The 25,599-nt window shown below is 39.0% G+C and overlaps 2 protein-coding genes and 1 long non-coding RNA gene across 5 annotated transcripts; 1 reads left to right on the top strand and 2 right to left on the bottom strand.

The window, feature by feature from the left end:
• Positions 1-455: 455 nt before the first annotated feature.
• Positions 456-9,041, top strand: LOC144061990 (uncharacterized). Its single transcript, XR_013296331.1, has 3 exons — positions 456-596; positions 7,727-7,833; positions 8,295-9,041. It is a non-coding gene; the product is annotated as an uncharacterized LOC144061990 (long non-coding RNA).
• Positions 2,734-8,377, bottom strand: LOC144061874 (delayed-rectifier potassium channel regulatory subunit KCNS3-like). 2 transcript variants are annotated; one of them, XM_077582887.1, is made up of 3 exons: positions 7,849-8,377; positions 7,714-7,764; positions 2,734-5,166 (listed from the first exon to the last, which is right to left on the bottom strand). In XM_077582887.1, the coding sequence occupies exon 3, from the start codon at positions 5,109-5,111 to the stop codon at positions 3,825-3,827; it is 1,287 nt and encodes a 428-aa protein (XP_077439013.1). In that variant the 5' UTR covers positions 5,112-5,166; positions 7,714-7,764; positions 7,849-8,377; the 3' UTR covers positions 2,734-3,824. The 2 variants fall into 2 exon arrangements, with proteins under 2 accessions (XP_077439013.1, XP_077438927.1); XM_077582801.1 differs by having other exon boundaries at positions 7,714-8,377.
• On the bottom strand, positions 8,684-25,421 carry wdr35 (WD repeat domain 35). Of its 2 annotated transcripts, none has more exons than XM_077582682.1 (29): positions 25,344-25,421; positions 24,617-24,679; positions 24,414-24,531; positions 23,214-23,285; positions 23,018-23,110; positions 22,812-22,940; positions 22,244-22,377; positions 21,033-21,198; positions 20,805-20,950; positions 18,563-18,688; positions 18,148-18,333; positions 17,726-17,761; positions 17,591-17,651; positions 16,935-17,079; positions 16,566-16,635; positions 16,348-16,401; positions 14,747-14,853; positions 14,416-14,635; positions 14,104-14,184; positions 13,850-13,986; positions 13,037-13,240; positions 12,800-12,946; positions 11,896-12,028; positions 11,675-11,785; positions 11,207-11,371; positions 10,229-10,369; positions 9,957-10,113; positions 9,505-9,745; positions 8,684-9,337 (listed from the first exon to the last, which is right to left on the bottom strand). In XM_077582682.1, exons 2-29 carry the CDS (start codon positions 24,638-24,640, stop codon positions 9,184-9,186), a joined length of 3,558 nt encoding a protein of 1,185 aa, XP_077438808.1. In that variant the 5' UTR covers positions 24,641-24,679; positions 25,344-25,421; the 3' UTR covers positions 8,684-9,183. The 2 variants fall into 2 exon arrangements, with proteins under 2 accessions (XP_077438808.1, XP_077438712.1); XM_077582586.1 differs by having other exon boundaries at positions 24,617-24,664; positions 25,344-25,415.
• Between the last annotated feature and the right edge of the window lie 178 nt (positions 25,422-25,599).

Below are 25,599 nucleotides of genomic sequence, written 5' to 3'. Positions count from 1 at the left end.
TCCTGTTTTTTATTTTTGTTTGTGTTTATTGCAATGTGTATGTCAGTCACACAGTTGTCGTAGCGATTCATACGATAAACCCATTAAAACTGAATTTAACAGTTAAATTATTTCCAAATTCATGTTCTCTTCCAAATGCCTGCTCTTGCATCTAAGAATCATGGGAAATGTAGTCCTACTAATATCCACTGCAGTTGGCAGTCGCGAGTCAAGACAACGCAAACTGAGCTTTCTACCTGTAATTTTATGTTTCACCAGTAGAAGAAGCTATTGTTTCACTTATTTTAATTAAAAGTTAAATAGGGCGCGCGACTTAATTTTTATGTGCATTGTTTTTATTTCCCTACTATCTTTGTGTAATTTGTAGGACTATAATGTTAATAATAATTAGTCGCAAGTTAAATTAAAAGGGCAAAATGTACATGTTTAACTTTTAGACCACGATTAAGTCACTTCCTGTTTTCCGCTAGCATAGCAAATTAACAAAGTAGTAGTCCGATGTAGCTCGCAGCAGCCCAACCTATCGCAAGTTCCAAATATTAAGTGAAGCTAAAGTCAGAAATAAGTACACGTTTGTTCGTTAGCAGGCCAAAGTGGTATGTATATGTTTTATTTGTATTTTATGTTTATGTATATTTTGTAAAGCTAAGTTTATTTCATTGTACACCATTTGTTTGTCTCACTAGTTATACGGTGGTGTAAAAGGCTAAGTAAGCCCACAGTAAAACATCACTGCAAATAACTCTTGTCTCCGTTTGTGAACAAACCGGCATACTAGGCTGTATATTTCCAATGTGACTGTGGCGAGTTAAACCGCACAGCCAGCTTCCAATAACTGTTTGGATAATATTGGTGAGTGTATTGCTTGTTTAGTGTTGTTGAACAGTCAACCAAGATAGCATTTAGCATTAGCGATTGATGTGCATGTCTTTCGAGTAGCTTCTCTTTTACTGGCTTGATTTTGGTTTCTAGCAGAAGCCTCATGGCTATTTGAAATTGTTAATAATTCCTTCCACGTTCTCTCAAGCCAGAGCACCAGAAGAAAAGCAGCCCCTGCACCACCATGCGTCACTGGTCACATTATGCTTTTCTTTTGATGATGAGCAGTGCTGTGTTGATGCCAATCATACCTTTTAGAATTATGGCTAAAAGGTTTAACCCTGGTTTCAGAATTTTGGGAAAACACATTTGATGACTCCCAAACGCATGTGGAAAAAATGTGTTACGGTCCAGTGAAGCCAGCTGAGATTCAAAACTCTGACCTTTTGACTGTGGGGCTAGCCATTAGGCCCACTGCATTCATTATTTTTATTTATTTTTTTGTCCCTTTGTCCTGTCTGTGTGATAACATTTGGTACCTCACTGTGAGTTACTGGCTTGATCTGATGATACAGATGTTATTGCAGTGTCCCTGTGCTAAACACTAGCTGGCAGTCCTTGAACACCAACATGACCACCGGTATTGCTGATGTGGTCTTTTGGTCTTCTAAATGCATACAAAGCTAAAAGCATTGCATTGTGACTTTGAGACAAAATGAAGGGCACAGCATTAAGTGCGTAGACTAAAGTGACCTCGTACCTGAATGCTGATGCGGCCCTTTCACAACCCTGTAGTCACAAGTTATAACTGCAAAGTGAGAGGAACCCCCACTTCTTTACAATTACCTAGTGACAAAAATCTATATATTGATTCTTGAATTTGTTTTATAATTTTCAATTTAAAACTACAGATGTCTCAGTATACTTCTAAGATGCGAATTTAGCCCTTAGTTTAAGGATTAATGTAGGCACAATTTTGCTTTTTGCCTTTGCTGGGATTTATTGGACCGTAGAATTAGAATACATCGGAAATCCAATAAGCCATGGGAAAACAAGACACATGGATCAATAACTCTTGACTGCAACAGAACAGCAGGGGTGATGGAATGTAGCACATACATTCGTGGAATGTATTGCAAACATTGACCCCGACTATAGATTGTGTCCACAAAGGAAGTACGAAAACCGTTTCTTTGCGTAATAATGGGGGAAATGCGACCATTATGACAAAAGCAATTTATTCTCATCACCTATTATTTCCTTCTAAATAAATAAATTGAAAAAGAAGAAAGCTTAATAATATGAAAGATTTCGACTAACGTATGAGGTAGAAACAAACCTGTACAAGTGATACCCTATTGGAAAACTGGATTTAGCTATGTTTAGCTCTGTTACCAGTGTTTTGCTGAATTAATCTAAACTAAGTATTTTCCGCTTTATTTACTGAACAGCAGGAAGAACCACATGTCTCATATGGGAATTGTGTAGATGAGTGGGAAAGTCGTTATTTATACAAATGCATTTTTCAATAATACAATATACAGTTCTGGATATACTGTATTGTAAGTCTTAGCAATCAGAACAGTGCACAGACCTCCACCAAGGCTCAACTATTGCTAAAAGTGCCCCCCAAAAAAATCTGAGCTTTATATTTGGGTTTGTTAACTCGCTAGCTACTGCCTTTTGGGGGCAAGAGGCAGGGTACACCCTGATTTGATCGCCAGCCAATTGCCGGGCACATATAGGCAAGCATCCATACTTAAAACTTTTAGGGGATTGGGGATTAAAACACTTTTACCCCATGTGGTATATTTTGTTCAAAATGTGGGCACTCTTTGTAAGTGAAGAGGAATAAATGTATTTGTCCTCTTTGCGTGTTCCAAAATTTGAAGACAGATTTAATGTAAGAAAAAACACCTTTGCAAAAATGATTTAATAAAAAAAAAAACAGAGATCTCTGGACATCGTGACAGACTCCAAACATCACGTAACAGGTGTAATTTCAGAGTCCGAATGTGTCTCTTCCGCGTGTAAAATGGCTTCTTATAGTTAAACAGACCGCCTCTCTTTCATTTGTAGACAAAACATACTCTCTGGGTACTTTTCCGTGAGCGATGGCGCAAACAGAGTCAGGGTCAGGGGTGTGTGTGTTAGAGACAGATTCTGTTCTCAAGGACCAAATGTGTGTTTTCGCACAGAACACTGAGAAAGAATTTTTTAGACCAAACAATATGTTCCATCTTAAGGTCAAATTATACTGAGTTCAACACTACCTCACATCTACAAAACATTTCGACAAGATTAATATAAAGAATTAAAATGTTAATAATGTATAACAATGGTTAATATATGAAATAAAGAATTTAAATGTTAATAATATCTAACAAAGTGTGACAGCTAAGTCATTTATGAATATTTTTCGACCACTCAAAATGTTCAGTGGCATCAGACCTACCCATACATATGTAGTTTTTATTTATTTATTTTCGGTGCCCTCTATAGACAATAAAAGCAAGTGTGCAATCAGCAAAACTAACTATGATGTATGTAAAACACATTTTGTCCAGAATTGTCCCTTTGACCACGCATGTGCGTACACACACACGTCACACAAACACACATGTGTACAGGACCAATCATGGCTCCGTTTGCTGAGCAAACCCAGAAAACAGGTGAGCTGTGATTGGTTGTTACGTTACCTACTTCCTCAGCACAGGTGATGTCATCTTTAGTCGACAGCAAGTGGAATAATGTGTTTTTAACTAACTAATAATGAAGTTATCAAATTAATTCTGGACAAAATATAAACTTTTTTTCTGCCTAAAATGGCAAAATGAGCCAAGTATCCCTTTTGAATTCAATACAGTGTCCTAAATGAACCTAAACTTGAAAACTGTGAGGTGGGTGTGAAAACCACTCATTCGCCACTTTCAGGAACATTAAATCTTAATTTTGTGATGCTGTTGTGTCCTTGTAAGAGTTGGAACCATACATTCAATAACTCGTCATTGATTCGAATAGCCGTCCATCTTCTTTTGTTTCTGGTAGAAGTTTGAGAACTTATTGAAGATGTTGGTGATGGGCAAAGCCACAATAAGCAGCCCAGAGAGAATGCACAGCGTTGCTATGAGCTTCCCGGGGAGCGTAACAGGAAAAGTGTCCCCGTAGCCCACCGTTGTCATGCTAATGGTGGCCCACCACCATCCGGCAGGGATGGTCTGCAGCTCGGACTCCAGGGACTCCTTCTCTACAAAGTACATGAGGGCGGAGAACATGGAGATTCCCACAAACAAGAAAAGCGCCAGGAGCCCCACCTCGCGGCCGCTGTGTCGCAGCGTGGCGCCGAGAGAGCGCAGGCCGGCCGAGTGGCGGGCCAGCTTGAGGATGCGGAACAGTCGCATCAGCTTCAAGATCTGCATCACTTTGCCCACCTTCTCCAACTCCGTGTTGTCATCTTCGGACGCCGGGCCTAAATCCCAAGCCAGGGTGGCGTAGAAAGGCGTGATGGACATCAGGTCGATAACGTTGAGAGGGCTGCACAAGAACTTGCTGGCTGACGGCGCGACCGCCAGACGGAGGAGAAACTCTGCGGAAAATAAGAGGACGCAGAGATTCTCGAGGAACGCCAGCCCTGGATGTTCAACTTCTCTGTCGTTGTGGTCCGCCTGACGGAATTCTGGCATGCTGTGGACACACATGGCCACTACGGAGACCAGAACAACACTTAAAGACATGATGGCCATCGCTTTGGCCGAAGCCGAGGACGATGGATTCTCAAGGCGGAGCCAAACGTTCCGACGGACGTCCGCACACCAGGCGCCGTCGAATGAATCCACGTCAGACATCTCCTCCATGGATGAGCCAGTGCTGTGAAGTTCAACGCTCCCCTGATCCCAACCCAGATCCTCATTCTGCTCCAGGAGTTCGTGGAATTTGTGGCAACAGCACAAGTCCAGATGGCCGTCCTTGATGCCCCAATACTCGATCTCTTGGCGGAAGGACAGCACGCACAAACCGTCCACCAGGTGCATTTTGCCCGTCAGGTAAAAGTTGAGGACGTAACAGAAGAAAAGTGGATTGCGGTCAAAATAATACTCCATCTCTGCGGCCACAAAGTCGTCACAGAGCTCCAGGATGGCTTCTGGGGAGCTACAACACAGGAGACGCGCCAGGCGAGTGTGGGGGAAGCGTTTGAGAACGCCGCGCTCCATTCTCTGTTTGAAACCGCCCACGTTGACCGTGATGAAGCAATCGTCAGGAGAGCGGCCATCAAGGATCTGTCCGGACACCATCTTGCTATACAAGCTGCTTGCTTGCTCTGATGGAAAGTTTCAGAGGACGGCGTGCCTAAACAACACACACACACACACACACCAACACCTACACTTTAGTGTACTCTTACATGTCCATGTTTGTCATTTAATCCCATTGACATGCTTTAAGTGAACATTTGGGTTTCTGTGACATCCTGTTAGGTCAGGGATCATGTGGCTCTTTAGTCTTCTAAAATTGTGAGAATCAATATTTTGATACCTATTTATTTTTATTTGTTGATAAAATATTATTTAAATCAACTAATGATTAAATTTAAATAATAAGAATAAATATTCAAAAAAATGTCACTGTCCAAAATTTTGTCAAGAAAAATGAGAGATTTTTGTAAGAAAAAGACAGACAAAGGGTAGATGAAAGTTTAAAAAAAAAAAGGGACCACAAAATGTCCAAAAAGGAAGAGGAAAAGCAGAAAATTATCATAAAATGCCCATGAATGGAGCGGCATGGCTCAGTGGTAGAGTGGTTGTCTCCCATCCGTGAGGTTGTGGGTTTGATCCTCAGCCCTGGTGATCATTTCGAAGTGCCCCTGAGCAAGACACTGAACCCAGATTTGCTCCCAGTGGACCTGGCCAACCACTGGTGTGTGTGAATGTGAGGCATTGTAAAGCGCTTTGGGCAACATTTGGTGTAGTTAAAGCGCTATATAAAAAGCAGTCCATTTACCATTAAAATGGCCCAAAATGTCTTAGAATTTAATTTTTTTTTAAATGGCACGAAAGATAACGTTCAAAAAGTAACCAAAAAATGTCCAAAAACTAAAAATAACCACAAAAAAAAAAAGTTCATAAAATTGCCAAAAAAGGTAGAAAATTGATAGGGAAAAAAGGCAGAAAAAAAGTCTAAAAAGGGATGAAGAATTTAAAAAAATAAATAAATTATTATTATTATCAAGGTTATGTTTTCAAGAAGAACAAATGGTAAATGGACTTTCACTTGAAGAACAAGTGATAGAGCATCATACATTTTGAGTCATCTAGCTCAACCATTGACTATATTATTTAGCTGGTGTCGCGCCAAAACCTTGTACCTCCGAAATACTGTAGTCACTTTTCAGGAGACCCCCAAAACACCACGTTTGTTCGACCATTAACATTTGTATCGTCAAAGAGAGCATGCCATTTTCAACACTTTAGATAGGTCAATAATTCGTAGAAATGACACCCACTGACCAAAAGTAAAGATTTTGAGAGAAAAAAAGAGAGTAGCAAATTTGCCAAATTGTGACTTATTAGGTTACGGCCCGATGTAGCCAGCGATTTGTCAAGTGATGTACGAAATATGTAATAATAATAATAAAAACTGTTTTATGATAAGGATGACATAGCAACAAAATCATCTTTAAAAAGTTGATTTCAAACTTAATATACTGTATGTGTTGCATTAAGTTGCTCATCAAGAGGGAAGAACATGAGAGAAAGCCATTTTATTGTTTGTTCACTTTTAGATCATATAATTAATCACGTTTCTCCACGTTGCTGTATTTTCTACATGGGTTATTTAAAATTTCATTGGTTGGGTTTTGGGACAGACAATGTCCTCCAATTGTGGAATGACCCTTGTTTTTGAGATTGTGCCATTCAAAAAGGTCACTTCTTTTCTAATGTGCAAAGCATGATACGGTATTTCTCCAACACGTATCCAAGCACATGAACATTGTCTGACATGGATTAAGTTACTTCACAGCAAAACACTCAGATTGCAGTGAACAGCGCTCCAAGGTCACATTTGAAATATTTCCGCTTCTAAAAATGCAACATGTCCTTATAATAATGAGTGTGGGCACAACTGAGAAATGATTCCTATCATAAAAAATATTTTAAAAAACGTAAAATACCAAATATGCCATCCAACTGAAAATATAAAAGTTTGGACATTTCTGTAATAAAGTAGATATGTCAGAAATAGTTGCATCTTACCTATGCATGTTGAAGGTGCAAGTGCTCTGCAGTTTACTTGGTGTTTGTGCTCAATACCAGCACTCGAGTATCTATTACGCATGACACAGTCACACATCCGCAGGGGCGTAACCATCATGTCAGAAGTGTATGTGTGGTGGTGGGTAGGTTATTGTGTGTGTGTCTTTCTGGCTCTCCCTCTGGAGATTAGGAACTGAGCCCTCTCAGCCCTGCCACGAACAGCAGAAGTCATCAAGTAATTGACTCCCCACCAAAAGGTTTAGATTTACCTTAAACTGCCACAAGATGGCAGCAAACTATTTATTTTTTCCACTTTAGATTTACCTTAAATTGCCACAAGATGGCAGCAAACTATTATTTATTTTTTCCACTGAATGAAACTGCTTGACTCTGAAGAGGTAAATTTGAAAATTCTGAACTGCAAATATGCAAATAAACGTGTTGCATGGTCACACACTTGAAGGGTTGGCAGGCTTTCCAGAGATTAAAAAAAAAAAACCTAAGTAAATAAAACGTCAATTTCCCATATATCTCCCCTCTAGTAGATAACTGAGGGGTGTCTAATATTCAATAAACAATTTAGTTACACAAGTCTAGACAAAGCTTGAACGTGACGTTTTAGTAGTTAATGTACAGTACTTACCTTTTCATACCAGCAGATGGCAGCCAAGGGCCGGATGAGACGGCAGCTGCACTGTACATGACAGAACAGTACAGTTCAATCTTATGGACTACATGCACAAATCACTTCCGCATTCGACGTGTGAGTGCACCCAACCTTCCGGTGCGGGGAGACTTCAGCGGAGCGCACTGTTGATGTGATGCCTCCTAAATCTTTAACCCACTGAAAAAGAACAGGAGTCGCCCCTTGCTTTAACACTATGTCTATCTGAATTTTAAAACTAATATAGTATAAAATAAAAATAATTAGTTCACCCAGAGCCGTAATTGTAACCGCTTAAGCTCTGGTAATGATGTCATTTCTTAAAATTATTATTACACGTAAATACAAGCAGTTTGAGTAGCTACTAAAGCTATTTTGTTTATTAAATGTTTTAATGTAAATGTAAATGATGTATTGTTGCCGGAGTCAGTCCACTCAGTGCCTTCGTCGAAGTCTTCTCTTCGTCGACGGGATCAAACGATCTCTGCCTTGTCAATATTTTGAAGCAGATGTAATGCCTCTACTGTTTTATTTTTTGTTTGTTTTGTTTTTAAATAAAGTACTCCAAAACGCCGACAACTGGTCGAGGTTCTCTGAAGGAAAACAAATGGCGGTGGCATTACCGGAAAAGGCGGTGCGTTGATGTTCCCGGAAATACGTCACGGCTATTTGTGCATAGAGTCCATAGCATCATGAGGACATACAGTCACTCGCCTACGATGCCGGTTGGCGTCGGTTCGCTTCCCGCCTAGGAGACCAAGTTTGTTTGTGTGTGTGAGTGAGTGCAAAAAATTTAAATAAAATAAAGCATCATGAGTACTTTCTGAACTCAGCTGTTTTTTCAGTTTTCCAGTATTTTTTTAAAGATGGTAACAGATACAGTAAAACAATCCATTTTATTTTTATTTCAAGTGTGTCTAAATTAATCAAACAGCAAGATCAGACCAAGTGGGAAAAATATATAAGTATCATTTTATTTTCTGTATAAAATGGCTACCAAAGCATTTACATTCAAGTCTGAATTAAGGTAACATTATAATGTCAATGACTGGCCTATAGCTTTTTTACAGCACATTTACAATGCATTACTGTACTATTACTCAAAGTGCCTGATATTGTCATTCCTACCTTGTACTTCATAAACTGGAGCAAAAAGTCAATTTCATTGAACAGTTTGAAGGCAAGTCCTGAAAGGCTTGAAGAGAAACAAAAAAGGAGGTTTTTATTTGAAGCTAAAATGTGGAAAAATCTATTGAAAAGTAATGTACAATGCTAGTGAAAAAAGAAGCTACTGTATGTTAACTAGAAAAGTATACAGAAGAACTGCACAGTATTGCTCCTTCGTGTGGTGTAATGCATGCAATACAAAAATATAATTTGCTTCCTAAGATGAACATTTGGTACAGTAGATATTATATTATATATATTTTTTACGTTACGAAATGAGCTTCAGCTTATACTACTGTGACAAAGCGGGCAGTAGTTAAATTTGCTGATCTCATTGTTTTCAGCACAGTGCTTGCACACACTGCACATCCACAGGTGGAAGGCCTCCTCGATGGGCAGACCGCTCACTATGCAGGTGGGTAACTTTTCCGCCGCCCTACGAAGAGAGAAAAAGAGCCGAAAAAGTTGATTTCAAGGAACATGGTGGAGAGAGGTTAAAACAAAACAAAATGCAAAGAATGTAAAGAGTTGACAAGCATTTGTCGTCACAGGCATTAGATAATAAAATGTCACCAGCTGGACTTGAACCTTTGCTTTTCTCACCCTTCTGATGCAGCATCGAGCTCCAGCGTGGGGCTGTCTTTTGGCACGTGTTTGGTGAAGATCTGCAAGGCCAAGTCCTCGTAGAGCTGCCGCTGTTCCGGGTCCACGTTCTCCAGGGCCTCCAGCTTGATGAAGGCCTGCGAGCACGTGCCGAAAGCCCGGCAGGCCGACGAGCAGACGGCGAGGAGAGAGTAGATCTCCACCGCGGGGATGATGTCCTCGTATTCGCGGAGATGAAGGGCTTTCAAAATGGCGCAAACATTGATTATGCCGCTTTGTGCTATAGTAAATAATAAAGTTGAACCGGTTTGCATATTGTGACACGGAATTGGTTTCAGCCCCTTTTCATAACTTCATAGGCTTCCTCCCATTTTTGTGTATGTGGATGGCTTTCAGAAGAAAATTTTTGGACATCCCTGATAAAGTGTTGGGGTGGGGAGGGGGGGGGTTACCTGTGTGCATGGCATTCTCCGTGTAGCCTTCATACAGCTGCCTTTGCGCGAGCAGGAAGAAGTGATACGCTTCCGCTCCTCGCCACGCGTTGTCCAGAATGCGACTGTCCGAAGAGTTCGTGTCTTCCTCCAGGAGTCCAGCAAGTGCAAATGTTGCCTAACAATAAGGGATGGGAAAATAAAGGGAATACCACGTTTTTGCATGGATTAAAAAACAAAAAAATGAAACAACAGCATAAAAGGACTGTTAGTGAAGTGTATTTATGATCTACCTCTGACGTCTTCCCTTTCGCTTTACTCTGTTGCAACGACTTCTTCTGCTTGTGATGGTTTTCGACCAGCCGAGCAGCCAGCACATACAGCTTCTTCACCCGCAGCGGGCGAGTCCTTTTCTTGGCCTCCTCATCTGCAATCTGGGAACAACACAAGCAAATGCAAGATTGACGATCAATACCAGCGGGAATCTTCGGGAATTTATGACACATTCCAATCCAGCCTTCTTCTATTGTAGTGGACTATAAACTTCTTTCAGGCTGATTCTCACCATTAGCTGGCAACACTAACAAAACCGATTTTTTTTTTTTAGGGGCGTCAAAATTAGTGCATAATTTTGAGTTAATTTAAAGTTCCTTTAATGCCACTTTTTTTTTTTTTTACACGCGATTAATGACTGCCCCTTACTTGGAAAGTCTGTATTGGACGAATTCCAGTCACAGTAGAGCAGACATGTCCACGTCAAAATTGAACTCTTAATAAACTTAATAATAATGCATATATTTGTGGAGACTGGGGTCAAGTTGTATTTTACAATTTCTAAAATGCTGAATTTCACAAGTTACTACATGTTAAAGATTAGATAGCTCTTAATATGAAAAGAAAAATGCACCGAGCTGTCATCAATGTCTTACAAATGCAATTATGCCATCTAGTGGCAGAAAATGACCACAACATCACACTCATTTTTTAGAGTACAGCACATCTTTTTAATTTTAACTCAATTGTATGCATTATTATTAAATTACTGTATCAATGACTAAAATATTCAGCTCTAATTATATTAGTTTAACAGTTTTTCCACTTTTATGTTAACAAGAGTATGAAAACGTAGGGAAAAAATTATTGTACATTTTATTTAGAACAAATCTGCGATTAATCGTCAGTTAGCTATTGAAGAAATCAGGAAGGGGGGCAAATAATTTTCACTGCAATTCAATATGCACATAGTCCACATAAGAGTGCAAGTGGCATACCTTAAACATGAGTTTGGCTGCATCCAGAAAATGGTGAGCCTTCTGATACAATTCCACCGCCTCAAGTATTTTGTTCTTCTCAAGGAGATGTGAAGCATATTTGGACAGAAGAGGTTTAATCTCCTTCATGTTGTGGGTTCTGGCAAGTTCCACTGCTTTGTTCCACTGATTGATAAGAAACAAAACGGCAAATTAAAGCAAGCAGAGCAACACACATGACAGTGGGGGAGTTGACTTCACAGTTATCACAGCTCAAAATGGACATTTTTTAGGAAAGCTTAAATTGGTAGCACATACGTTTCAAATCCACCATTATGCTATTCCATCTTTATCCACACTTCATCGATCAAAAGTTAGACATTGTAACAGCAAAGTGCAAGGCCGGCATTCACACGGCCAAGCTAAATATCACTCATCAAGTGGACGTATGTGGGAGGACAGCGCGGTGCCACAGTGGGCGTCTCTCACCTGGTTCAGATGGACACATGTGTCGACGGCAGCCTTGGCCTGGTTGCATTTAAGGTAAGCATTCACAGCCTGTTCGCACATGCCTACGGTGGTAAACATCTGGCCGATCTCCTACAGCACGGGAACGGCAAACGTCGGAGCTGAGTCGCTATCACTTGCGGATATTCAGAGGCCGTTCGGTCCGGAATCAGCTTCCAGACCGTCGCTCTTATTTGTCTTACCGGTAGAAGTTTATGGTTTTCTGCTAGTGAATTGGTCAATTTCTCAAGGTTTTCATAGTCCTCCAACATGTAGTAGCATTCTGCCAACTTCTCCTGGTGGCGGCCTTGGAGGTAGTACTGCACTGCATTGACCCTTCATAGAGGAAGAACAGAGGGTTATAACTTGAACGGGTCATGTTGATCAACTCTCAACATAATTACTCAGACATGATGCACCACTTGAATTTTCGATCCAAAAAAATACTCCATAACAACAAAAAAAAAAAAAAAGACTGCAGAAATATATGACCTTTCGCTATTCTCACCAATGACCTTCCATTTGCTGCAGTTAGGTTGACTTTTTTTTTTACTTTTTGAAACTTGCCAGCCAATCCCGAGAAGGTTGTTCCCCGAGTAGAAGACAAAACAAAAGGTTCAAGGAGATGGTTGAGAAATAATGAAGTTGTACTGTTTTACTCTCATTTGAACGTGTTTTTGACCAGATTTCCGATAGGAAATAACAATAATAAGGCTATTTTCCAACACACACACACACAAAATGTAACCGCCCCAAAAAAATTATAAATGCTGATTAACCTTCAATACCGTATGTGTTTTCCACTCAAAAATGGGGTTGGAAATTCATCAAAACTATGCCAAACAAATCATGAGTGACTTGCTGTGGCAACCTTTAGTTTACTTTTACTTAGATACCGAAAATACTTACACCAAAGTCTTATTTTTACACAAGTATCTGTAATTGTGCAAAAAAAAATAAAAAATAACAGAGCGTGAGTACTTTTGCCACATATTACACAATCTCCCAACTTCAATGGGATTGATTGGGCTGTAATATAACATAGGAATGAGTGCATATTGTAAAAATGTAATCAACTAAATAAAAAATGAATGTTAATAAAATTACCACTTCTGTCTGTCAGCAAAGTAGTCTCCTATTGCATTGTAGGCCTGCTCCAATAGAGCATCATCACAGTCCCCAGAGCCAGTTTTAAGAAGCTGGAGCACCCGGAACCAGTCTCCCAATTTTATCCGAAGGCTAATGGCGAGGTCCCTGGAAAATGATACGATATGACGACATCAGTCAATATTATCCAAGAAGAAGAAGAAGGGGAAAAAAAACGATGTGTTGTACTCCAACTACCTGCGGTCCATGTCCAAATACATGCGCTCGGCTTCCTCGAACCTGCTGAAGTAAGCTGCCACCTCCGCCTGTTTCATGGGCTCACTCTGCAGGTTCCCCAAGCGCTTGACAAACTCGATGCCCTGGTTGTCTTTGCAGCGGACAAACGCCTGCTCGGCAGTCTTCAAGTCCAGTTGTTGGAGGGCCGCCTCAGCCAGCAGACGCCTGGCATGTCAAGAGATGTTTCATGGCTATTATTATTAATAGATTTATTTTTTTCTGCATTCAATATTTATATATTATTATTACTAGTGCTGTCAAAGTTAAAGCGATAGTTGATTAAGTCATCACCAAAAATGATCGCATTCATCATGAATGATCAATTTTAGCGTGACAGCGGATGGCTACGTTTAAGGTAGCACAGGTTGTGTTTGAGCAATAAACATAATTTCATGCATTAAAGTAAAGCATTTAATGAATGTTTGCGTATCACATTTAGAATATTTGTTCATGTCAAAATATCGGGGTCATTTTTTTTTCCATTTGAAATTATGCAAGTAATTAACTGATTAGAAAAAGAGGAGGATGAGCGTATGTAGTGGACTTTAAATGTCAAAAACACATAACCGGTGCTCTTCAAATTTGGTGGGGAAAAATGTAGATAAGAAAGGCTTCTTTATTAAGCGATTAATTGTGATTAATCAAAATTCTCAAATGTGATTAATCTGATTAAAAAATGTAATTGTTTGACAGCTCTAATTATTACATGTTTCTATATTGTTAATTCAGAAAGGCGTGCTGAAAATGTGAAGATGAAATTGAGGTCATATTTACCAGAGTCTTGGGTGTGGATTATCCTCAATGAACTGTGAGGCATCTGTGATTCCCACTTTTTCAATGAGAGCACGGCTGTCTCTCAAAGAACGGATTTCAAAGTTGATGAGATTGTCTTTATTCGGCCTCTCGGGGTCCTGTACAGCATCGGTTCACATAAAAAACATCTCTGACTGACACTGTTTTTCAATCCATATATGCTATATTAGATTTATTATATATGATTATCCTATATTTCTTAAACTTGTTTTTACCTTCATGATTTCATCAAGCAGGACAGATTTGATTTCAAGGTCCTCGAAGCTGCAGATATATCCTGATGTTTGGATGGGTTCCTGTGCTCCCAAATGACATATGGCATGCTTAATCATAACAGAATCGTAACAGAAATTCAAGTCAAAATGGATGTCACACACCTCACTATGAGGCAGTTGAATCATGTACTAAAACCGTATACATCATCTGAGCCAATCAGCAAAGATCCAACACTGGCACTGTTCAATGACATTTGACCTTTCAATTCATCGAACATTAGAAGTGGTCATAAGAGGATGGAATTGACTCACCTCTGGGTCGAGGTTCCTGAAGACGTACATCCTGGTCTTTTCCATCATGGCAAACAGATCAGGATTGTCCTTTGCCCACTTCATGTCCCAAACATCCTTGCGTTCAAGCTTCGATGGATCCCCTATTGACACCTGGGCATCAGGGGCGTCACCTGAGGATGCGTGATGCTCCACATCCAGCAAACTTAGCACACCTGAGATGTCAATAACGGCCAGCCGACTGCAGGGAACACATGCAAAACGTTCAGCCGCCAGTCCCGGCGAAAAAGGTGCGCTAATGTACAGTCCACGTATTTTTTACTGATGCACAATAACTGCAATCGGAGCTTGCCTGGAGTTGCAGTTTAAAGAGAGATGATGGGCTCGGTTCAGAGTGTATTTCTGGATGACAATGACATTTGGAAGGCTATATCTGTGGATAATACCCGATTCACGACCCTGGAACACAAAGGTAAACATTACTTCAAACTGCTCTTTGTTACAGTTTGCCCAAAAATATCTTTACAATAGCCTTTTTATTTGACCATTTATGACTGAAACCTTTTCTAATTAGTAGATTAACACCTTAGCTGTCCACAATGGGTACTCCCGCAAGCCTCTGGCTAATAGTTTTCACACTGGACTCAGGTTCAAATTTCCCGCCCTCAATTTGCAGACGTGAAGTCATGTGCGCATTGTGCGCATTTTTTTGCCACAGGTGGCAGTAGCAATTTGAAATTGAATTCACTGAGGTAGGGCTATTTAGCTTTCAGGTGAAATTTCAGGACAAACATAAAATGCACTGCAACATTTACAGGAGAGTTTAATTGTACCTACTCTAAACTGTTAAATGTACATATTTAGTTCAATGTTTCAGTGCCTTTTGCACAACTTGGTGAACTAGGAGGTGAATCACAACATTCAGTTCTATGCCTTTCTGTGACTCTTCCAGTGTCTCTGTTGCAACCTGCTCATGACACTCTTAGTACAGCGGACTCATGGATTCAACACTTGTGAATTTTGCTTTCAACTCCTTATATACTCTAAAAACAGTTGGGTCAAAAGTAACCCAATTATGGATCCAAAATGGACTGATCCACTTAATGGGTCAATTTGACCCAACTTTCAGCGCTGTTTTATACAAAATGACCCTTTCCCCCCTCTTTTTCTTTTTTCTCTCTTTTTTTTTTAACCAAAAGTTGGGTCAAATTGACCCAAGTAGAGGATCTGACCCAACTTTCTGGGTTGTTTTATACAAAATGACCTATTTTTTTTACCCAAAGTTGGGTCAAATTAACCCAAGTTGTTTTATAGAAAATGACCCAATTTTTGATTTAAAAAATAAATAAAAATAAAAATAAAAATTAAAAAGCAAGTCTAACTGTATATGATCTGACCCAACTTGTTTTATACAAAATGGCCCAAGTTTTGACTCAAAGTTGGATCAAATTGACCCAAGTAGAGGATCAGTCCAAGACATTACGGGGAAGGTTGGTGCAAAAAATCCTCAGAAAGTTGAGTGAAATTAACCCAAGTTGTTTTATATAAAATGACCCAATTTTTTATTTAAAAAAGAAAAAAAAAGCAAGTCAAACTGTATATGATCTGACCCAACTTGTTTTATACACAATGGCCTAAGTTTTGACTCAAAGTTGGGTCAAATTGACCCAAGTAGAGGTTCATGCCATTTTTTTTACCTATAGTTGGGTTATTTTTGATACAACTGTTTTTAGAGTGTAGATAACACTAAGTTGTGCAAAAAGTAGTAAACACTGAAAAATTGGACGTGCATTCAAAGGTTTTAGAGAAGGTCAAATTAAGTTAATGGGTAAAGGTTATAGTGCATTTGAGGTGCCTCCTGAAATTTCATCACCTACTTTTCACGAGTACTGGATGTTCTATTTATGATTATTATTATTGCATGAATTGTAACAAAATCAGAGGTGTACCTACCACAATCAGTGTCATATCTGTTGCTGTGATACAACAGATAGGATCTCTTGTTACCTTAAAATGAACAGACAAGTTCACATTTATATACTTTACACAGTATATTTTTTTTGTGTGGCACAAATGTATGAAACTTTTATCTTCAATACATGAATGTTTTTGAACAAAGACTTTTATATTCAAAGAACAATGATTTGTTGATGAGGCCGAACGTCACTTACTGTGAAGGCTTTTGTAAAGTCCTCTCCATTGTCATTGGCTCCAGTTGGACTGCTGTCAATGTGATATACCCTACAAAGACAGGAAGTGAGAGCAAATCAGACGGTTGCACCGAGGTGACTTTTAGCCCTGGCTGTCTGGAGTCTCCGTGGCAGTGGAAGCGGATGAATGAATTCTATTCAGATTTCAGACACCGACTCCCAGACTGGAGATGTGTGGTTATCTTGCCTCCCTGTAACTTTCCATGACTAGCTTGGTGTGTACTGTCAGTCTTGGCATGAGTGTACTGGGTAAACTTTAGGCCATCCTGTCAAGATACGCCTCGACTGTGCTGCAACAAACAAACAAAAAGATATTATAAATAAACTCACCTTTCCCTTCCCTCTTTCTTAGTTCTGGTTACTTGGTTGATCTCCAAGGCAGTTAATTTATTTGCCACTCTGTACTGCCACAAGTAGAAAGCCTCTTTAGATGCAGCTATCACATGTGTCCTGGTCATGGTGACAAACAATGGACCTAACCAAAGAAAAGTTTGGATAAGTAGGCAGTTTTATTTGGTGAAATATATTTGTTTAGCTGGTGAAAAAAAAAAAAAAAAACATACAAGGAAAATGCCTCATGGACAGTTGACCAGATTCTCCTGCTAAGCTCGCATACTTTAAGCCTATTTTAGAGCAGTCTTTCAAACCTGCAGACTTTGAACTATTTTGGCTCAGGTTCATCAGCAAACTGTCAGCTGTGCCAGGCAGAAACGGAATGCAGAATATTTGGGATGTCTAAAGACGTCCGCCCACTACTCACTGTCTATTAGCCCCAGACTGCTGTGAGCCTGTGAGAGTCGTGACTGTGGGCGGCAGGAGACGGAACGCCGGCCACTATTTTTCCATATGCGAGGTGTGAGCTTTAACATTGACGTGAGGTCATTTATCAACATCCTGGTCTTTTAGGAAATTCAAGTAACAAAACCCATTGTGAATAAAATATTATGTACGACTTTCGTTCAATTTTATTTTAAATTAGAACTCACATATGTCGATATACTTTGAGTCCAATGGAGTCCCAATTGAGTTGCACAGAATCAGGACATACTGAAAAACAGAAAGGTTGGATTGAGGATTCGTAGTCTACACATGAACTATGCTTTTAAATAATGTGACATTACCTTTGCATGACTCCCAGATTCTGACTCAGCATTTCCCTGCGTGCCAAAGAATGAGTCAAAGCTGCTTAAGAATATACAGTGCTCAACATAAATGAGTACACCCCAACAGATTAGCTCGCTAACCTTTCCTTTCAGAATCAACATTTTCTATCACATATACAACAAAATATTACCAACAGTTATGGGACATTGATTATAGATGAGCTTTGTCAATGTGCACACACAAAAAATCAATTTACCTAACAAATTAATTTATGCTGCAAAGTATAGCAAATGTGAATATTAGATTCAACCATGAGTGAGTGCAATCATCATGGAAATTCTGAAGGTAGTTGTGTTTAATGAGGAATCAATAACAAAATTGCTACACAAATCATAACACGTTGGTCATTTTCGAGCCCAGGATGTGAACAAAGCTGTACCTGCTGCTGGGTGTCTTCCGCCTTGCTAGCCAGGGTGCAGAAGTCCCCTGATGTGGTGATGGACATGAGGCTCTTGACATACTTGACAAATTTTTCATTGTTTTTAGTGTCCCAAAAGATCACACAGTAATCTTGGCGCTCTGGCTTGGTGAAGGCATACACTACTGTGCTGCAACAGTATCCCCACTGGGAAGAAAAAGCAAAGAGATGCTGAATGTTAGTTTGAGATTGCTGAACCCTAGGAAGCTCAAGACAGTTTGACAAACAATGTACAGAAGTAAATAAAAACATTTTGTTATAAAGGAGCTAATAACCCTTCGGATATATAACTTTAATCTTTTGGCAAAATGTTTTGACATTATTTTTACCAAAAAAGGACCATTCACATCATTTACTTTAAAGTGCTGTCGTTTACCTTGTAATCTGGTCGGATATTAGCAAAATAGATGTAGGAATCGACAGTCAGGCTGATCCGCAGGCCTCCTCCTTCCCAGGCAACTCCTGTCATTTGTTTTCCGGGCACTTTCAAGGTTCTCAGGTGCTGCATAAAATCAATGTGACATTGGATTTTTATTTCAACGCTGAGATATTTATACACATAATGGTAGAAAAGGAAACTGACCACTTGTAATTAAGCTAGTGGATAGAGTAATGTTAAATGTACAATTTACTTGTTGTTAAAATGGATATTATTATGACTTATAAACGACTCAACGGTTAAATGCGTAGGAACATTGAATGGATACGGAAACGTATTGCATTCACTTGGAAATAAAAAACTTCTGTTTTTCTGACTAATTTCTGGGGGGAGCTTTGTTTTTTTGAGTTTTTATTTTTATTTTCTGTTTTTCTGAATATTTTTTTCTGTTTTACTGAATATTTTTTCCGTCAAAAAATATTCAGAAAAACAGGCTGAAAAAAATATTCAGAAAAACAGGAGGAACAATTATTCAAAAAAACTGAAAAATAATTATTTATAATTAATTTTTTATTATTTTTTTTTATCTCCAAGTGACAATCTCCTGATCCACTGCTGCCACCCACACCCAAGAAGGTCAACTCCCCAATTTCCAAAAGTGAATAAATGGGATGAGGTCCTCCCTCCAGGGTGGGTTACAACCACAGGAACAAATCTAATAGACAGAGAGTATATTGTGTTGCTACATTTATATTTGTACTGTATTCTAAATTTTCACAAGAAAAAAGTTATTCTAAAGACAAATGCCTCTTAACTCAGTCCCATTGTGCACTGCTAAAAAAAAGAAAGAAAAAAAATCGTATTCACTCAGAAATTCTAAGTCAAATTTACAAGGAGAATTTGGAGTACATTTTACCAGTTTATTAAAAACAAAACAAAAAAAGGCTACTTTAAGGGTGAGGTACAAATCCACAACCTTCAGGTTGGTGGACAGCCAGTGTACCACCTGAGCCATGCCGCTCTTGCTGTGTGTTAGTATATTGCTAGTGTCAGGTGGAATCCTCGTACCTCAGTATGTTGGCCTCATTTTGGACAGTCCAGCAATGCAGTAGAGAGACAAACAAGATTTGCATAGCTCAGGTGGTACAGTGGTTGTCTCCCAACCTGAAGGTCATGAGATGCTTAAATAACCGCAGACTCTTTAATAGCGAAAGCGGACAATTTCCCGCATACCTCCATATGCAATAAGATGGTCATGTTTACTTTACTACTGGCTCTCAATAAAGGAATGAATGTGTATACTGTATTGTGGTTTGTTCTCTAACCTCTGAGGGAAAACCCCTTTAAAATAAATATTACAAAAAAAATTTCAGAAAAACAAAAAAATTATTATTTTAGAAGGCAGGGAAAAAATACTCAAAAAAACAGGGAAAAAAATATTCAATAAAACAGAAAAACTAAATAAAGTAAATAAAGTATAGTTTGCACAGATAGTTTTTAGTGATGAGGCTGTACATTATCCATTTTTAAAGGGGAAGTCAAGTCAAAATTATTCTTTATAATAATATGTTCTGTCATTAGTCTAAACACAGCATTTTGATTAATATTGCATTTATGAAACATGAATTAAGCAGCAAAATGCACCCGTTTTTATACATCTGAAGGAGGCGGCCATTTTGCCAACTGCTGTTGACTAAAAATTACATGCCAGTGCCTAACTAGACAGCCAAGTGGCAAAATGGCAGACCCCAGAGATGGATAAAAAAAAAAATATTGCTGCTTAATTCATATTCCACAAACAATATTAATCAGAATGCCATGTTTAGATTAGTGAGGCAACACAGAATATATCATTGTAAATAACTTATTTTTTCTTTTTTTACATAACTTCCCATTTAAGTGATTAAAGGCATAGAAACAATTTAAGGTTAAAGTAAATTACTAAATCTTTTTACAACATTAACCCTTAATAGCTAATAAAAACAAAACTCCAAGGGACGTAAAAACTAATGTGTGCCCAAACTACAATAGATTAATCATTACATTGACCATTTAGAGCCTCTAATAATGGGAATTTATCATATTGGGGACATCTAAGTTTATTAGAATTTCAACAGAAACATGATGTTTATGTGTACAGGTCCACCTTCCTCTGATCCTCACCCTCCGTCAAAGTATCATCATCAAATCAAATAAAAGGCATTGATACTTTTTAGGACTAAAAACACGTTGCCCTCACCTCTCCAAAAGGTGTATAAAACTGCACCACGTTGATTTCGACATCGGAGTTCAAAGCTCTGAGGGAACCAGCCACTGCCAGCACGCTACCACAATGGTTCCACTGAACACTGACCACGTTCATCGTGGTGTCAATACACACTGGGTCTGCCGGGAAAAAAGATGTAGCATAGCTCATTGTCACAAATGAAAGTAAAGTCTCTGCAGTCTTTGCGCTACAGTGCCTTACTTTCATCCGTCTCGTAGCGCATAATTTGACATCTTCCATTTTGAAAACAGATAGCGAGGCACGGGCAGTCGGGTTCTACGTAACCGCCTGTTCCTGAGTACCAGTGGATGCCTGCAATCCTGATGGCTCCTGTCACATTAGTCAGGCAGCTGACAGACAATTTCATCTGAAAAACAATCCACATGACTTCTAAGACTAGCTGATAGTAAAAACAAACAAGCTCCAAAGTTCTTGGAATTAAAGGAGCATATTTTAAGCTACTACACTAAAATGTGTCATTAATTTGATCAAGAACAGCATTAAAAAAAAAAAGTCCTTTATACTGAATATAATAACATAAGTCATACGTTTGGACACACCTTCTCTTTCAGTAGCATGAGAAAGTGTGTACAAACTTTTGACTGGCAAATGGCCTGAGAATATAAAGTGCTTGCATTGCTTAACATCCATCACAGTGGAAGTCAGCATTTTCATGAATGTACAAATTATACTAATTTACACAGTAAAAACAAACAAACAAACAATTATTTATTTATTAACCCACTCACTAAGGAGCTATGGATTTTGAGTAAATTGGGTTACTTTTACCTAGATGGGTTCATTCTTTTGACCCAGCAAATTGGGTTGAAGATTAGATTTAGGCGGGCTGAAGAGCTTGAAGCTGGTTGCCATTTTTGGCAAGAGTGTGTACTTAAGTTGAAGTAAACTTAACCTAACACTCTGAGAAAATGTTTGTCGCGGCTGGTTGCCTAAGACCGCTGACTTTTAACACGTGGTAGGGGTTCAAATCCCGGTCGGGGCAGCTGGGGTGAGTTGTGTCATAAAGGGCATCTGGTGTAAAAAAAACTGCTGTGGCAATTCCTAACAGAGTAAATTACTTCCGTTTTCAGCTGGTTCAGGTAGACTTTTTTAATTGCGGATTTTGCCAAACATTTTAGACTTCTGCAGAGTGGCGCGAAAATAGCAACAAAAATCCACTACAGTGCAAAATGTTGTTTGACCTTATTATTTACTCTTCCTCTTGTGTTAACTGGTGAGCTGGATTCACAAGGTCATGTTAAGATTACAGCTTCCTTAGCCATGAACCAACTTTTACACTGAGAAACGTAAAACACAATCTGAGATTCTTCTGTCAGGAACATGACTGTCCTCCCGTTTTGCTTTTTGTTACTTTTGCTCATTCAAGTTGTATGCTGTGCTTATATACTCACTATGAAATTGCCGTGGTTATCAAAGATTTGCACTTCCCCGTTGGCCATGCCGAAGAGCAGGATCTTGCTGTCTGGAGACCATGCCACATGTGCAAGCTGATTTCCCTTTAGCTCCTTTCCCCAAATCCGGTTACCTACGGGGGAAAAAAAAGGTCTTTATCCAAACTCATATTCACACGCACGCACACACACTAACACACGAGTATGGGAACAAAGCAATCCCTGTCAAGCGACAAATTGGGATTTTATGCCACAGTGATTTTACTAAAACATATTTAAATATGCAATGTGTGTAAGTCTTGTTGTTGGGTGTTTAGTTTTACAATAAACTCCAATTTAAAGCATGCTCAAGGATGGCAGAATAACGTGACGCCTTGTTGCAAGCCATGTAAGGGCATTCAGGCTGCTTTCACAACAGTAACTTGCATACATACACAGAGCCACTGGACACATATAGTTCTTCAAATTTATAATTAGGAAAAGCCAAAATCGAAATCACAATTAAACTTTTATTTAATTGCCGAGCCCTAGCCCTGGCTAGTTGAATTTCACTTATCAAATGATTTACCATCTACAGATCCAACAATGACTGCCCCGTCTTCATACACAATGCAGATCTTTTGACCATCAGCATTCCAACTCATGCTCCTCACCACCGACTTATTCCTATTATTGATCATTTCCTCGTACCATGCACCTTAGAAAAAAAAACACACACAACATTAATAAAAGATGATTGATTACAATGCAATAATTAGTTATGGGTGCAAGCACCTTTGTAGAGCATCCACACAATGATGAGTCCATTCTGGTCGCTGGTTGTTAGTTTTTCGTACTGTTCGTTCCATGTAACTACTTGTACCGCACCTGAAAATGTAGCAGTGATTTATAAAGTGTTATTGTTTCCACTCACATATCACTATTTGATCTTTCTATTGTTGAGTGATAAAAGGGGCAAACGTTAACTCACCACTGTGCCCCCCTAACGTCTGGTTCATTGACAAATTACTGGGTGCGGCAAGTCCTTTAAGTTTGGCGTCATCTGTCAAAAAAATAAGCATCAGCATCAATACTTTGAAGTAAATCATTTTTTAATTGAGTCTCCCTATTGTTTCCCTATTTGGTGTGGACAAGGTGGTACCAGTTCTACTTACAGGGACTGATACAGAGGTACCCGGAAAGCACGGAAAGGCTTTTGGTGAGTTTTAAAAGATTTCTTACACACTGTGTGAACTATTGTTTCGCAGAATCTAAAATCTCAATCACATGGATCTTACATAATAGTCTCAATAACCAACTTAAACACATGTTAAATGTTGATTTGCAATGTGCAAGTGAACAACAAACCGAACAAAGTCACGTTGCCACCTGCATGCTGCCAATGAAAGTTGTCTTTGTGACACTCAGTTGAGCTAGAATAAGATCATCCTTTATTTGGTTCCCCACCGTGGAAATTTGTTTTACAGCAGTGTGAAGTAAAGCGGTGTACTGTACAGCACAGATTACAAAAATTTACAATAAATCCATCCCAGCCATACATCCATCTTCTACATAACTGTGCCAGACAGTCACGGGACACATATAAACATGTGGGAGGGTGCTAGCATATAAGGAGAAAACCAGCACAATCACAGGGAGAACATGCAAAATCCACACAAGAAGGCTAGAGCCCAGATTTGAACTCCAAACTTCTAAACTGTGAGACTGATATGCTAACTACTGAGCCACTTTGCCAAATATAAAGAAAAACATTTAAATAAAAAGTGTTGTATACAATGGCTTCTGTTTTACCCCCCCTCCCCCCAAAAAATATATTCACAAAAGTTTCATATAGTGACCAATTGGGCACAGCCATTGAGTCTATAGAGAAGACATTAAGTTGAAATTCCTGTTGAGGCGGGTGTTAGTGGTATGATGTGGCCCATATTTGCTATTGTGAAGTCTGATGGCAGTGGCCACAAAGCAGCACTTATCTCTTGAACTTATTATGCGCTGGTGCTGTAAGGTAAAAGGGCAGTATAATAAAATGTGAAAATCATGACATTGTCATTTCAAATCCTGCACATTGTTCAAGAACTAGTATGATGGCAGCTTTAACAAGCTTTAGCAGACAAATAAAAAAGGGCCTCAAAATGTACTGCAGGTTGAAGTCTACAAACCACAAACATACCTGTCTGAGTTTCAAGTTTGAGCACTTTTAAAAGGCCGTCATCCCCTCCACAAGCAATGAAGCCCTGATCTCTGTTCCATGAGACACATTTCAAGTGAATACTGTTGGGGATGGCAATCTAAAAGACAAGAGAACAGTTACATAAACCTGTGCTTTTATTTGTTAAACTGTAAAGAGTGAGGTTTATTTAGCAGGGTGCTCACCTTCTTGCTGAGGTAGATAAACATGGTCTCCGTAATGCCTCTTTAAATCTAGCGTGTGGCATCCAACAAAAAAACATATAAAACCATGGATGTAAATTATATGAGAAATATTTAGAGTAATCAAATAAACCAAACGTACACACCACTAATTGGGCGCAGCTTTATGGCCATTTGCACGATATAATGGCATTCAATACAAGAACTGCACCGAATTGGTACAATATTCAGTTATGATTAAGAATTTCAGAATAGTATTTATGAAACATGTTTATTATTGTGGTTGGATTTTTGCAGTGCTCTAGATCTAAACTGTAATACACCATGCTGTGTTGTTTCATAGTTTATTCTCACGTGTATTTAATTGTGATTTTAAAAGCACAATGTTTATGTATAAGTATTCATAAATATTGTGGCTGGTCGGTGCACACAGTAACCAATAAAATGAGCTGCTTATTTAGCAAAAGAGCAAGACGGTACTGACATTTCGTCTCACACAAAGCTGCGGAATATACAACAGCACATTTGTAAAAATGGCTAAATGGAGGTAGATAGAAATACTCGTAGTCGCAGATAATTTAGCAGCTACTTTGCTAGCTAAGCTAGCACGACGCAACTAGCTGCGAACAAAATGAGCATTTACGTAACACAAAAGCCATAATTTGCCCAACTGCAACAATTACATTTATGACGTTACTGCTAATGTATTAGAAGCCAGTTCAAACTCAACTGCTTTTGTTGCGTTTTACCCAGTGTAGTACGGAGGATGTAGCCTGTTACAGTCGCCCCTGGCAACTGTACACCGTGGTGTGGATTTCTGGTAGTTGTAGTTTTTCATATTTTGAATTTTGCCGGTAGTTGTAGTTTTTCGTGGAATACCTTATCCTTTTAACGTCACATAAAAATACAGTATTTGCTTGGGGTTTTGAACATCAATTATGCCCTTTTTCTGGATGAAATAATTATATACAGTGATAATAATTTTA

This window comes from Vanacampus margaritifer, chromosome 1 (genome assembly GCF_051991255.1).
Source record: "Vanacampus margaritifer isolate UIUO_Vmar chromosome 1, RoL_Vmar_1.0, whole genome shotgun sequence".
Classification (NCBI taxonomy): Eukaryota; Metazoa; Chordata; class Actinopteri; order Syngnathiformes; family Syngnathidae; genus Vanacampus; species Vanacampus margaritifer.
The sequence above is the reverse complement of the archived record's forward strand: the minus strand, read 5'-3'. Positions and strand labels throughout refer to the sequence as shown.